The sequence below is a fragment of the Ictidomys tridecemlineatus genome, chromosome 4 (genome assembly GCF_052094955.1).
Source record: "Ictidomys tridecemlineatus isolate mIctTri1 chromosome 4, mIctTri1.hap1, whole genome shotgun sequence".
Classification (NCBI taxonomy): Eukaryota; Metazoa; Chordata; class Mammalia; order Rodentia; family Sciuridae; genus Ictidomys; species Ictidomys tridecemlineatus.
The window spans coordinates 37,062,818-37,078,655 of NC_135480.1; the positions used below are offsets into that span (position 1 = coordinate 37,062,818).

The following is a 15,838-nucleotide window of genomic DNA, read 5'->3' on the forward strand; positions in this document are numbered from 1 at the left end:
AGGAGAGGAAGTGAAGATCCACACTCACCTTGGCATAGATGCAGCTTTCGTTGAGTCTCTGCAAGGAACAGTTCTTATCACACAGAGGGCACATGAAGACTTCGGTGGCTTTACAAATCTCCTGGCTTGAGAAATCAAAGAAAATAAAAACATGAAAGTCACTCAGCTCTTGCAGCAAACTCTGGTGGTGAGGCCGAGAAATAGAAATAGTACAGAATGGGGAGCAGGAGAAGAAGCAGTTATGGTTTCAACTTATGAATGAGGATATTTGTGATATAGTATTTTTTTGTTCACTTCTTTGTTCTCTGTTGATATATTGTGATGATAATGGGTCATGGTTTGCATTTATGTGACACTTATGGGGCTTTTTATTACTATAAAGGCACTTTGTTATATGATCTTGTGGCATTCAGGATAATCTTGTGTACAGGTGAGTTTTAACCAAGTTCACAGGCTTGGAAGTGGATAAGCTGGAATGAAACCTAACTAGCCTGACTTTGCAAGCCCAGGGTTCATACAATTTATAGCACACACTGCAGTGCATATCATTGGTGCAGAATATTCAGCGGAAATTGAAGGAGTTGATCTTTTTGAACATGGCACCTTGACATACACACTAATGGCAATATGACGTAGATTCTACTACTTAAATATTTGCTCAACTAGGATGTAACTTTATGACATTTATCTCACCAGCTTTATGCCCACTATCTTTTTAAAACCTCAGCATACATTATAGATGGCTTTGTGACAGCAGGGAATCAATAACAGTTTCTGAAAAGCCTTACAGACTTAAGAGCTCAAAAAATCTATTTTGAGGACAACATGTGTCTTTATCTGTCATACATGACCCTTTCTAATTTTTTATCTCCCAGTAAATTTTATTTAAATCAATCTACTCCGGAGAGTTTATAAGAAGCTTAAAGACTTTAGAAAATATGTCTGTTAATGCAATTGTTAACACAAGTTTAATTGGCAATGTTTGTAGCAAGATTTAATGTTTTAAAAAGTATATACATAAAAGCAAAAAAAAAAAAGAATGTGTGTGAATTTCAGTGCAGGATATACAGAACTTAAAGCCAAATAAGAACACAAGATAAGTACACCAGACAGCGGTATAATACTTTATAGTGGAAAAAGGTAGACTTAGGTCTGCTACATTGCCTAGTCCTCACCCACATCACAGGTAATGGTAATTATGTCCTCTAAGGAGAAGACACCAAGGCTCAATTTAAAAGACTTGCTCAAGTTACAGAGCTAGCAAAAGGCAATTTGAGGAGCTGACTTCAGGCCTTTTTTTTTTTTTTTTTTTTTAGTTATAGATCAATCCAATTTTCAATCGACTTTAACATATATAAAAATAAATACATTTGTTTTATGTTAAAATTAATTTTTCTATCCATAATTTACTAATGGTGATGATGACATAATCAATTTTATATATACTACTCTTAATTTTACACCTCCCATCATATTAGTAATCAGATGTCTGTAGAAAGGAAACATATAAACCATGCATTTTAAAAACCTAAAAGAAAGAAAAGATTGTATCTCCTTGTACAAAATTACTAAATTTTAGGAATGAGAAGAATCAACATTTCTTGAAGTAATTTTCAGTAAAATGTGCTTATTATCATAATTTACCTTGTTACACAAATGCCACCATTTGTCTTGCATTGGAATTCCATCAGAATAGGTATTCAAATTGGTTTATACTACGTCATCTTGTCCACTTTCCTTACTTTTTAGACTAAACTAAGGGATTTGCGCCTATCCCAATTTGTTTGATTTTATGTAACCACTAGAGGGAGGGACAGGTCCCTATCATGAGTGGTTTTTAGCTTCTTTTGCAGGGCTTGACACACCACCACTGGAGTTGTGGCTTACTTTGGTTTTAGATTTGTTGCTGTATATGAATCTATCAATAGCTGATCCCAAAGAATAATTACTACCTTTAAGATAGTGAAATCAAGGAGCAATATGTCTAATCGGGGGTGGATATTGGAGCCCACGCTCTCCAGGAGCCTGATGCTTCCTGTGACTCAGCTAACATGACAAAGCACAGAATAGGAAATTTCTGCTCGATTTGAACATTTTGGGAAAAAGAGTATAAAAATAGGTATGAGGAAGAAGAGTGTGGCAGCATGGATAAAGCATTGACTTTAAAGTCAAATATAATCATCAGGGAAATCCAAGTTAAACCACAGTGAGTTTACCTTATTCCTACTAGAATTGTTCTTATATTTATTCTTTTTTTTTTTTTTTTTTTTTGGAGGTTGCTTGTTGGGAATCAAATGTAGGCTTTTGTGCATGCTGGGAAAGCAGTGTACCACTGAGCTACACCTCCTGCCTAGATTGCTATTATATTTTTTTAATTACACGAAAAATAAATGTTGGTAAAGATGTGGAGAAGCTGAATCCCTTGTACACTGTAGGAATCTAAAAGGATGCACTGCTATGGAGGCAGTGTTGATGTCCCTCAGAAGGTTAAAAACAGAGTTACATATGATGCATCCTTTCCACTTCTAGAAATATTTACAAAAGAAATGAATTCAGGATTTTGAAGAGCTATGATGCTCCCATATTCATTGCAGCACTATTAAAAATTCCAAAGAGATAGAAATAAACCTAATTTATATTATTTCATCAGTGGATAAAGAAAATATGACATATAAGTACAGTGGAATATTATTTAGCTGTATAAGAAGAAAGGAAATTCTGTCTTATAGGAAAAAATGGATCAACTTTGAGGACATAATGCTAAGTGAAATGAACCACTCACAGAAGGAAACATACTGCATGATGCCACTTACATGGGGCATCTAAAAGAGTCAAACATACAAAAAAGAAGAGTATTTTTGTGATTTGCCAGGGGTGTTGGGAGAAATGAGGAGGGAGCCCGTGCTCAATGGGTATAAAATTTCAGTTACACAGGATGAGTAAGTTTTAGATATCATCTGTACAGCATTGCACATAAACTGCCTGTATGGTTAAAATTTTGTTAAGAGAGTAGATTTCACATTAAATGTTCTGACCATGTTGTTTTAAGTATCAGTCATAGGCTTGAAACTTAACTGCGCCCTTCATGGACATATTTCCCTGACCAAATCACCTACTTCCTTGAGGTGCATTTGTCTCCACACAAGGTTAGTATCTGATTGGGATACTAGTTATAGGATTTTGCCTGGCATATCCCAGGTGGTTCATAAAAGGAAGAACCCCTTATTGCTAAGGTTAGCCTCAGGAGAGGGCTTGAGGATTTCTTTCGGAAGCAAAAGCTTTCTCGTAAGACTGGTAAATACTGAGAGCCACAGAAGTTTTTAGATAAATTCTGACACTAATGAAGCAGGAATGGACTAGAAAATTGGGATTTGTACTCTCTGACCTGTCCTGAAACTCAGATCCCTAAGATGCATGTCACAGGTACCTGCTTGTTGACTCTTAAAATCCTGTAAAATGTTCTCACCCGGGCACAAAAATGAATATATTTGGCTTTGTAAAGCAAGTGTGCACATGTATGGATACATACAGCGATCTAAAACTGATTGTTATGTGCTCCCACAAATAACTACAGGGGCAATTAAGAAATATAGGTTTAATTTAGTTGTCATATCTGGTAGGATCATAATAAGTAGTCCCACACCTGCAGCTTTTCAACATTTTGCTACCCTGAACTAAAGAGAAGGAAAGAGAGAGAGAGAGAGAGAGAGAGAGAGAGAGAGAGAGAGAGAGAGAGAGAGAGAGAGAGCGCTTCATAAAATAATATGAACATGAATCAACACAAAATAAAACCTAGCCCCCTCCCCACCCCCACCATGATAACACCTACGACTCAACCACGTCTGCCACCTTGAATGGAAAATTTCAGTCCTGAAATGTTGAAAGTCAAGATATTCAGTGCTGCATATCTTGGTTGAGAATAGAAAGTCTGACAGGATCTTAATTATAGTGTGACAAGAGTAGCAGTAATATAATACCATAGAGTGCAGAATAAAAGATTTTTCTAGCACCTTTTAAAACACTTCTTGTATCAAAGGTTAAGGCATACTTATTTCATACAAAAGAAGCCTAATTTACTCCTTTGGTACATAAATCAATAGGAACACTCAATCTATTCCTTTCATTCCTTTGGATCATTTTCAGCTTCCTGGGGGTGGAAGGAAAATCTATATTTCATGGCAAAACTTTGTGGATATGTTCTACAGGAACCAACTGGAGCAGCAGCGAGGGAAGAGTCTTCTTCCATGTTTGTTAATTCATTGTAAAAGAGGGCTTTACCTTTTAAGATAATGTAACTCACACTATCTCCCCTGAGTCTCATCAGCACTCAGGGAAAAGCCCAATAGGGGAAGAGTAAAGGGGGATATTCACAGAGGGCAGAAGTTTGTTCTTGAACATGCCACTTTCCACAGGGAGAATGATTTACAAAACTCTGAAGCTCATGAGCAGAAGTTATGTCTTTGTTTGCATGCTTATTATCACGTGGCTTCATAAAGAACAAAAAGGGGACTCTGGGACATCAAATCAAGTAACTTGGTTACTGAACAGGATTCCACTCTAGGACAAGAAAGAGAACTTGTTTTTAGGCAATATGGTTCCATATAGGCAAATACAAACATGTGCATATCACATTTTTTAAAGGGAATTCAGGGAAACTAACTTTTAGGATCTTCTGAAGAATGTCACACTAACAGCTGTCCTGATTACTGCCGGGTAGGAAGGCTATGGTTGAAATATGCACCGAAGAGAAGAACAAAGTGTTGAACTTTAAAAGAGAGGGGAGAGCTTCTTTATGTTTTAATATAAAGTTGAATTTGATAATATCCTTGTGAAATATATTAAATAGAACACGCTGCCAAGAGGATTCTTTAATCCTAAGGTGACTCCTGTCTCTGGTGAGTAATAATTTAGTATTTCTAGGAATAATGTATTCCTATTTCTAAATCTTGAGTCACTGCGGATTGAACAAAAGAATCACCTTTCTGATGATGTTATGTTTCACTTCTGTCAAATCCTGTTTTGCTACTATTTTTAGAAAGGTATGTGGGATATACTTGAAAGTGAAATCTGGCATCAAGACTAGCAGTCCTGGAACTTATCTAAGAGAAATTTACTTAAAAAACATATCAAAATGATCTTTTTATCATGTTTTTCTCCTATTAAAAAAAACTGGTATGGTGGCACATGCTGGTTAATACCAACTGCTTGGGAGACTGAGGCAAGAGGATTATAAGCTGAGGCCAGCCTGGCAACTTAACTGTAAGCCTGACTCAAATAACAAATAAAAATAGCTGGGGATGTGTAGCTCAGTGGTTGATTATCCTTGGCTTGCAGGTGAAAGGCTCTGGGCTTAATCCCCAGTACTGAGAAAACAAATACTCAATAGAAACAGACAAACAAGCAATAAACAACAACAACAACAACAACAACAATATATATATATATATATATATATATAGAGAGAGAGAGAGAGAGAGAGAGAGAGAGAGCGCAAATAAATATTAAAATGTAATATTATCATTGTTTTTTTCTGCTAAGCATTATCCTTAAGTTTTTGTCCACTCAGAAGACAGGCCAACAGCTTTTATAAATCTCTTTACAGCTTACCTTACTTGACTTTCATTCATTGTAACCAATCCATAGAAGAACACACACAAGCCAACCACTGCTGCAGGAATCAGCATGCCAGTGTACCACCCCAGCCAAGCAAAGTACAGCCCAATCTTCTCACCAAAGTACAGCCTGCACGAGAAAGCACATCATTAGCTCGAGTTAAGGTGTCCTAAATGAATTTACAAATACTGATGTCACAACTAATCAGAAGAATTTCAGATGGAAACTTGAGGCTAGCAGCTCAATTCCCCTTCAGTTCCATCTGAGGTATCTAACAATCCTGTTCCTTAATGAATCTTATAATGGCGATGTCATTTACTTTTAAACACTATAGGGGCAATGATAGTGGAGATTTTATCAAGTGTATCTATTTCTGTGCCAAATTTCTTAATATGCTATTAGGACTTTCTATATTACAATTCTTTCTTTGTTCTCCCAGGAGCATCCTGTTAAGTCTCTACATCACAGATCTAAGCTAAATCATATTGCATTATGGGCAAATTAGAAAAATCTCTCCTCTCAGTGGATGCTGACAGGCTAGATTTCCATCCCAATCTGTATTCTCAGTCAGTATCCTTATGCTGAACATGATCTACATCATTATGTCATCTCCTCCCCAACAAAACTCAACTCTGCAGTTTCCAAAGAACACAGCAATGACCTTAGCTGATGTTGTTCCCCATTTGTGGAAGACTTAAACAACCATCAACTTCTTCCCTGTCAACCTGCACTGGTACTTCACTTAATATTGCTTCTTCCAGGAAGCCTTCCCTGAACTCCCTCTCTAACCTTTATTTAGAGATCCCTGCTCTTGTTTCTACAGACCTTTATTCATGCTTCAGTGTCCTAAGCATATAACACCTTAAAGCAACTACTTGCCAATCCTCAGTTTCCTTCCTCTCTATGAGACTCTAGGCTACTGTAAGCCTGAATGTTGCTTCACTAGTAGCCATCATAGAAAGACTGAAAGAAGCTAAGAGAATGAGTGCATTTTATTGTCTTCAGCTGATGAGCATAGCTTCTATGAGAACAGCAAATGAACAAGGAGTTTGCAATACCTACTCAGCTGTTATTTCTCTAATTGGTCTACTTGCAACATTCACTGTCATACAGTTCATAAAGTTCTGGTACAAACAGTAAGAATTTTCTAACTTCTCTCCTACTGTTAGGTTCCCCATCTTCTAAAGATTATTACTTTTTACTTAACACACAGGTTGTTCCAGCTTTTTGGTTGTTTGTTTGATTTGGCTCTGGGGATTGAAATGCAGGTGTGCTTTACCACAGAGCTACACTCTCAGATCTGTTCCCCAACCTCCTTTTGAATTTTGAGATGGGGTCTAGCTAAGTTAATGAGTCTGACTTTGAACTTACTATCCTCCTGCCTTCACCTCCGGAGTCACTAGGATTCCAGGCGAGCAAACTACCATACTTGGATATAATTCTAAAGATTGTGTTTCAAGTTTATAACAATAAGCCACTAGAACATACTTCCTGGAATAGAGGAAATCATACATTTTTGTTGAAAGGTAAATATAGTGGGACCTCCATATACTTGGGTTCTACTTTCAAGAATTCAATCAACCATAGATGAAAATGTAGCTTGGCCTATATAGTTGTGTCTGCTTTGAATACGAACAGACTATTTTCTTTCCATTATTCCCTAAACAAGGAACTATAATGTATATGACATTTACATCATCCTGGGTATTTGAAACTACCCAGAGATGACTGAGTGTACAGGAGGACTTGTATAGGTTATATGCAAATGCTACACAAATTTATATATGGGATTTGAGCACCCATGGATTATGGCATTTGAAGAGGAGTCCTGGAATCAGCCCCCTGTGAGCTCCGAGGGGCCACTAAATATGCATAGATGCCACATTGGTCATTTTCCTTTCTACTCTCAGATCAATTTTTTTTTTTTTGCTTCTTTTTTTTTTTGAGTTTTCATACTGTGGTGAATTACCCAGGCTCCCTATCAGTAATTTCCAGTTTAGCTGGGTCAGGAGAAACTAGAAGACTTGAAGGTAAAAAAAAGGAGATAATCCAGGATCTTTTCTTCTTCTTGGTGTTCTCAGGCTGTGTGCTGTGGCTGTGCCCAGGTAGTGGACTCTATTAATGCACTTCTTCCCTCATCCATGGGATGTTAGTAATTTTCTACTCTTCCTAATCCCTTCTTGACTTAAAAGCCCTGCTTGATTTCTCAATTCTCCCATCCCATGTAACTATGTCCCTGAATTTATTTCCTGCCACTGAAAATCATAGAGGGGTTTCTTTTTCTAGATTGCATCCTCACTGATAACAGGTGACAAGGTAGGTACAAGAAGCAATTCTAAGAAAATGGCAATGGAAGGGCACAATTTGCTTTCCATTGTCAGTTCATTTGCAGAACCTGATTAAGTCCAGAGGCTGGTGCTTGTACCACATTCCCCAGCGTGCCCAGCGCTCATATAACAGATGTCTTCTATTCTGAGGTCCATGGGTTTTGATGGGTAGGCTACTCTTATAAGCTCCCTGAAACAGATAAAATAATACAAATTGGTGTCCATTCTCTTGGTGACATTTGAAATAAGAGCTATTTATTTCCTTAGCAACCTATTGAAAGTTTGAGATTAGAAATAAGTTTAACAGTGGAATGATGTGGTAGATGACTCCTTCACTGGAAATAATCTCCTAGTTACTTAAATACAATTTCTTCAATTACTTCAGTTACTACATTTTTAAAAACAATTTTGATCTATTTTGCTTAAGTAAATAGAATTCAGGTTTTACTGTTGGAACCCAAGTTCTTTTGATAAATACAATATCCATCAATGGGAGAAATTGTTGTAATATTTAGTTCAGAAATTAAGAGTATTATTCCACTTTAAGAAGTGCCCTAGTGCCAGAAAAGGTTACTCCAGTTCACAGGGTATTATCCTGATTTGAGAAGTGATCCATTTCAAGAAAAGTTTTCTTACACTTACAGATACTAAGGAATCAAATAAGTGCTCATTTGAAAAGGATGTGGCCTTAATCATATTTTTAAACTGTAGAATATTCAAATCTTATTTTGGATAAGATATTCCAAAAATTAAAATATTAAAAAAATCCTTAAATCTTCTCTCAAAAATCTGTCAGGTAGTTTGCATATGATCAAATATTCCCAACCAGAGCTATTAGTTCCTATGTAGATAGAGGATACTTTGAATTGTGGCTGCCAAGTGCCCCGAAATTGTAATAAGGATGTCACCTTTAAAAAAAAATAGACTATTAACTAGGGAAGAGTAGAAGTGAAACTGAAGTACAGCCAGAGATGTCTTCTCTCAGGAAGCCTAGGCATTTAAAGCCAAAATATCAGAAGCCAAAGAAATGGAAGTAAAGATCTAGGTTCTCCATATGGAGCATTTGCTGGAAACAGTTGATTTGCTTGTGAAAATGTACAGGCTGCCCTCAGGTTGGGTAGGAAAAGGACACTGAACTAAAATCTCAACTGTCTTTCAATAACTACTGATAATTCTCCCAAAATTCATGACTTTCCCAGCCTTAGTGATCAGAGCATAGATTCCTGAGCTTTAGACATTAAACTTTAGCATACCAATTACATCATTGGCTGGAGTTTGTTCCGTAACCTCAATCAATTATACTGTTATGGTTTGACAGTGTTTTAGCCAGACTCCTTCCAATGTGTGTGTGTGTGTGTGTGTGTGTGTGTGTGTGTGTGTGTGTGTGTGTATGCCCTGTGTGGGGTGTTGTAGATCTCAATATATGTATATAATTTTTTAAAATAAATGATAGTTGAAGTCAAGAAAGTTAAGATCAAAAGCACAGTTTTCATAGTTTTGAACCCAAGAAACCAAACTCAGCTGCTTTATATTAATTATGAAATACCTCCTTATATAGTAAAATAGAAATGACAATAGCCAATAATATGTTTGTGTGTTTCATGCACCCAGCCCTATATCTATATTATCCTATTTTTCTGACAATAACATTCAAGGGGTATATAATATTATTATTCCATTTTTAGAAGTAAAGTAGCAGTGATCAGAAAATTTAAATACCATGTCACAGGCCAACCTTATAGTCACATGTGCCCACTATAGCTTGAAGCAGACATTAGCATTATATCATTAGAATGTAATAATAATAATAATAATAATAATAATAATAATAGGAAGATCAAGAGAGTAGAATAAGTTGATTAGTGTGAGAGAGGAGGGAAGGGAAAGGGGGCATTGTTACATATTATTATAATTGCCAATTTAAAAATAAATAAATAAAATATTTTAAACGACCCCCCCCCAAAAAAAAAGATGAGGGGTGTAATAATCTGTCCAGGAACAAGTAGATAATGGTCTGGAGGATTGTGGTGTAGGCTTGTTTTAGATTTCAGATATCCTCAAGAACTAAGCATGCACTAGGAATCTGCCCTGTGTGGGGTGGTGTAGATCTCAAGTTGGATCAAGAATGGACTCTCTGCTACTACAGAAGTCAATGGTTAGCATATCTGGCATGAGTGTCCTCTCTAAGTCTGGGTTTCCTCAAAGGAGGTAACTACAGAAGACATTTGGAGCAGAGGAGCCAGCATATAGCCCCAAGATCATACTGGGATCTCAGAAGGCCCAGGTCCACAGTGACTGAACTTTGCTGGGATGAGCAGCCAAACTCAAATGGAGAGCAATGGTATGGAGCAATAAGCAGGAAAACTTTTCTCTCTTTCTTTCTTTCCTTTTTTATATGGAAATTATCTTTCAAAATTACCTCATGTGGGGGAAATGCTGCTATATATGAGCCATTGTTTATAAGTTTGCGGATACCTGGAAAGAAAATAAAAAAAAAATAATACTTGAGTCAGTTTCATAGAGACTTCCTTGTGGAGCACATACTGCATGTGGGACAAGGAATTAATTGAAAATGTAAAATAACCCTAATGACCTCCATAGCCCGTACATCTGTGGGTACAATATGATTGTGAGAGAGAGTAACACTACACTTAGTTGTGTCCTTTAGTAAAAGTAAATGTACAAGAGGCCAACATATGGCTTTACCTTGTCATCTCATAATATTTGAGGAGCTTTGGTACCCAGTTATTTGGGATCATTTGAGCCAGGAACAACATTTTTCCCCTTCAAATAACAAAGCTTGATCAAAAACAAAGGAATTTTACACTCCTAAAGCAATCTCAAAAGTTATTTTATTGAGAGGTCTGTCCTTGTTTAACTCTAAGCCAAAGCGACATGAATAACAACATAAGACACTCAAAATCTTCCTATCTCTCTGAGGGTGCAGTGTTGTAGACACTCACATAGAAGTCCTGGTGGGAACAGACACTGGGAAATCTTTCTAGACAGCAATTTTTGTTGCAATATTGTTTATATTAATTAAGAATTAGAAAGAATTGTACATATAAAATGAAGGAATCCTTTATCACTTTACAACTATATTAGGTATTCAGTAAGTAATTATGATTTGATAAAGTCTTATTATAGAATATTGTATAGCTCTTTAAAGTTTTCAAACAGTACTGAAGGACTTGAAATATTCATAATGGTAATTTTTAACAGAATGACAAATTCTGAACAATGTATTCTTGTAATTTTCATATAGTTCAAATTTGTGACAGTGAAAAGAGTAATTAGGAAATTTTTAAATTTTAAATTCTCCTGTGTGTACTTTATTTTCTACATTTTAGTCATTTTAAAATGTCATATTTATTCTTAAAATTGACACAAGCACATAGCAGTATTATGTAGTCACTTTCTCGTTTCATATTCTGGATTTCTCTTATTTTTATTTCTTTGGAACATTTATGACTGATTTTTATTGTTTTTCATATGGTTTTGATGTCTAAGTTATTATTTTGGCTGCTCCATCATAAAAAAAAATAATGCTAATCAGAAGAGAAGCAGAATCTGAACATTCCTCTTTAAAACGCTGGCAAACCAGGAACACAATTCACATTTCTTATGTGGAACTCCATTTTAATGCAAATCAATAGAGCTGGTACACATTTCAAAGACTGCCAATTTTTAATTTCAAGAATTTTAGGATATTTGACTAATATTTGATCTCTTCAATGTTAGGTTTCAGCCTTACAAGTAAAAGTCCAGCTTATTTGTTTCTTTTTTTTTCCTCTGCTCTATGCAAAATCTGTAATTCTATTTATTTTTTTTTTCTGGGGGAGATGCTCTCAATTTTCTTTTGTATTATACAGGTTATAGCAAACTGCTAAATAGTCAAACAAAGCAGAAATGTAGATAGTTAAAATGATTTGACAGTCTATCTTTCAGAGATAATCTCTATGAGTTTCTTACATATTTTTCTAAGCCTTCCTTTCTTTCTATGTATGTGTATTTAGGAAATAGAATTACATTAGACCTACAGTTTGGTAATCTCGTTTTTTTTAAAAAAAATCACTTAATACATTGCACATATCTTTCAAGGTCAATAAATAGAAAACTCAACTAATTTCTATGAGCAGACTCTCTTTCATACACATTTTATAATATTAGTGTGTACTAGATGCTTGGTAATTTTGTGCTAAGGGAGAATAATCCTCATAATTTTTTAATAGAGTGATTAAGTGGATGCAGTCATTCCTTAGTGTGGAAATTTTAAGTCTGTTTTAGTCGTCTTCTATTCATGATGAACCACTTTCTACATATATTTTCATTCAAAAGTCTAATTATTTACTTTGGGTTATATTTCAAGAAATAAAATTTCTCTTCTAAAGTATTTGCACATTTTGATACATTTAGCCAAATGTTCTCAAAAAACCTTATTTGAAAGTCTGCAAAATAGAAAGTTTATAGAATTTGTGTTCAATCTGCTATACACTCACATTTAATGAATAATGACAAAGTTTCAATTTTTGAAAAATAAACAATAGTTCTGGGTATAATTAAAACCTACTTTCTCTATGATTGCAAATAATGTTCTTACCCACTTTTGATATTCCACTTTCATATCTGGTACGCTCCAACATGTGATAGACTATCCGGCTTCGTGTAGCATTGCTGAAGAAGGTGTCCTTACTGTTTATGATGAAGCTGTTAAGATGAGGGAATTGGTTTTAATATTCAGAGAAGAGCACAGAATCCAGCCACAGTTAGTTCCTAAATAATCACCTGTCTGTTTTCTCCATTAAAGCTAATCATATGAAATATAGTAAGTCAGAAGAGAAGTCATTCTCTTAAAAAAAATAAATTGACAGAGGAAAGAAACACACATACGAATACAGAGAATTATAAAATGTTTATTTAAGTATTTTTTTAAGTTTATGAGGAAGTCTAGGTATCCAATATTTATTTCTCTTTTAGCATAGAATAAGAAGAAAATTGATTGTCTACTGGCTCACATAAATTTTTTACTACCTTAAGAAATTTAATTCCAAATAGATGCATTAAAAATGGAAATGGTTCCCCTGCCACATTTTGCAATCTAGCTATCTTATCTTCAAGACTTTGCAAAGATCCATACATAGTATTTTTTTTTTCTGTTTCATTCCTTGTATTGTCCCTTTTGGAAAGAGAAGCAAATGTCTATGATGTAAAGTGCAAAAGAGGATCCTAAGAAAGAGGAAAGATCTGTTTCAACATCTACTTTATCATAATCTGGGAATCGCAAAAAAATAAAAATAAAAAACAGAGTGTAATGGGTCTCACTCAACTTCTGACACTTCCCCTCTCCAGTTGCTTTATCTCTGTGAATGATGGACTACCATTTCGTCAGGCACTTCGTCTGAATATTATGTCTGCTATAATCCTTGCTTTGAATGTCTCAACATTCAAATAATTGCCACAGAAAGTAACTCATCTAACTGAACTACCTCTCCAGCTTTGGCACTACCTCACTTATTCTGGGTGGCATTATGAGAAGAATGTCCTCATAACTAGACAATCAACTTCCCCCCCTTCCTTTTATATACTTTAAAGAAAGCATAACTCTGATCCTTAGAGTAGTCCTCTACTTTTAGCCTGTCAGGAGCTTTCCATTATGAGCATAATTGAAGTTCTCATTTCCCTCCATGGATCTCTATGCTTGTATTACAACCTATAACTCAAGTCTTATTTCTTACAGTTCTGGCTTCTTGTATCTGATCATCTGTTAAATTGTTCAGTTTATCAGCACTGTCAAATTGTCTGCTTCTTTTCCTCTGGATTTTGCTCTGTCTTCAACATTTTTTCTTCTTCTCCTCTCCTTACTCCCTTGTTTTTTAATCAGTTGTAAAGGGATGTTTCCTTCGAAAAGGTTTCCAAGAGCCTTTCCTCTTAATGTCTACTTAATTTGTGTCTTTTGTAATATTGATTTACACTTAATATGTACATTTGTCTATTTTATTAGATTATGAGTTCTTTACAGTTTCTATGTTTTATCTGTATTGGGATGCACCAAATTCAGGATCTTGTTAATTGCAGGTAGCAGAAGAAATATCCTCCATTCTGATGATTTTCTCACTTATAGACTGAGGAAGCATTTTTGAAGAAATATTTCTTAAGCAGGTAAATTTCTATTTTCCTGGCTTTACATTATGGAGGAATAAAACAGATTTTAAAAACTAACATATAAATAACAAAATTACATGTAAGGTGCATGAAGAAAGATGAAACAGGAGAATGGCATAGAGAATAGGGGCCCAGAGGCAGAGTGTTCAGAGAAGGTCTTCTGAGGTGGTAATGTTGAGTGGGAGCAGAATAATAAGAGGGAAAATGCCATGCAGAGGTCTGGGGGCAGAGCATGTCAGGCAATGAGAACATCAAGAATAAAAGTTCTGGCTTGGGATGATACACCAGTAGCTGATTCATTGAACCAAGGCTTTCATGACTGGATTAAGTAAATGTGGAAAATGCAGAGTTGAAGTCAGAGTGTTGGGAAGGAACTGCAGCATCTGCATCCACAGGCAGATGATAAGAAAGACATTTGAATTTTATTACAAATTCAATGGGAGGCCATGGGCATGGGAGATTAAGTAAGGCCTCTCTGTGATCTGATGGATGCTTTTCAAAGATCTGTCTGGTTTCTTGGGTTTGCAAAGAAAGAGCAGATTTTTTTTTTTTTTAGCTGACCCCATTTGGTTAACAATAACAGTGGTCACAGGAATTTTTATTCTATAAACAAATCACAGATAATGAAAGACACAAAAGCAGGTGACAGAAGAGACAGGAACTCACTGGTGAATCCGTGCTCTGCTAAAGGGGCCAGTGTAGCAGTCTGACTCCTCAAGGTCTGGAAAAGCTGACTTGTCAAGAACCATTGGATTTTGGGACATCCACTTTTTTATTCTTTTAAAATAATTTTGCAACCTGAAAGAAAGTTACATCATAGAACCAGGTTAGGTGGTATTCCATAGCCATGCCAACCTTCCATGATAATTTCCTCAAGTACTAAAGCATGAATTCAAAAAGATAGGTGCACTCACGTACACACACACACACACACACACACACACACACACACACACACTTCTTTTTCAACACAGAAGAAATAAATAGCAAAACAAGCCAAGTCCTGTTTTTCTTTAAATTCTTGCAGAGCAATTATGTATCCTCATGAACAAAAACCTTGTGGAAAATATTTCAGAACCACTATAAATATGATGGTAGACAAGAGTATAAAAAGTATTACGATATATTTATTAAAACTGTATGTTATCATCTATCCAATCTATCTATAGACTACTTCCTAATTCTTAAAAAAAAGAAACAGCAATATGCGTGTTCAAAGTGAAGACTAAATAAATAAATGGCTCTGACACACTTCTTTATTAGGACTGGGGGCTACGACTGCAGTAGAAATGGAAACAACTTTGAAGTCCCATAAAACTGGGTTAAAACAGATCTCTGCACTGCATTAGCTGTGTGAATTTGTGCAAGTTGTTAAACTACTTCTTGCCTCAGTTTCCTCACTCACAGTCAAAATAATATTGACTTTGTTGGAAAGTTGCTATTTGGTGCTTTAATTTAAACCTGATCACTAACAACAAGGAAGACTGGGGTATAGAGCCTTTGCAATAATTTTAAGATTTTAGTGGGCATATGAAGGACCCAAATATTTTAGTAAAATGCATATATTGGCCAGGCATGGTAGCTCACACTTGTAATCCCAGCAGCTCAGGATATCCAGGCAGGAGGATTTTGAGTTCAAAGCCAGCTTCACAACTTAGTGAGGCCCTAATCAGCTCCTTGAAACCCTGTTTCTAAATGAAAAAGGGTTAAGGATGTGGCTCAGTGGTTAAGTGCCC

At 35.7% G+C, this 15,838-nt stretch overlaps 1 protein-coding gene across 6 annotated transcripts in view; it reads right to left on the reverse strand.

The window, feature by feature from the left end:
- Ano3 (anoctamin 3) overlaps positions 1-15,838 on the reverse strand; it is a 400,060-nt gene that overhangs the window by 81,328 nt on the left and 302,894 nt on the right. For 5 of the 6 annotated variants that reach the window (XM_078046318.1, XM_078046316.1, XM_078046321.1 and 2 more), the window contains 6 exons: positions 14,769-14,900; positions 12,541-12,647; positions 10,360-10,415; positions 8,009-8,130; positions 5,608-5,742; positions 29-125 (listed from right to left, as the gene is read on the reverse strand). In XM_078046318.1, the coding sequence (XP_077902444.1) occupies positions 29-125; positions 5,608-5,742; positions 8,009-8,130; positions 10,360-10,415; positions 12,541-12,647; positions 14,769-14,900 (649 nt within the window). The remainder of the gene's footprint in view (positions 1-28; positions 126-5,607; positions 5,743-8,008; positions 8,131-10,359; positions 10,416-12,540; positions 12,648-14,768; positions 14,901-15,838) is intronic. The other variant, XM_078046317.1, reaches the window with a different exon arrangement.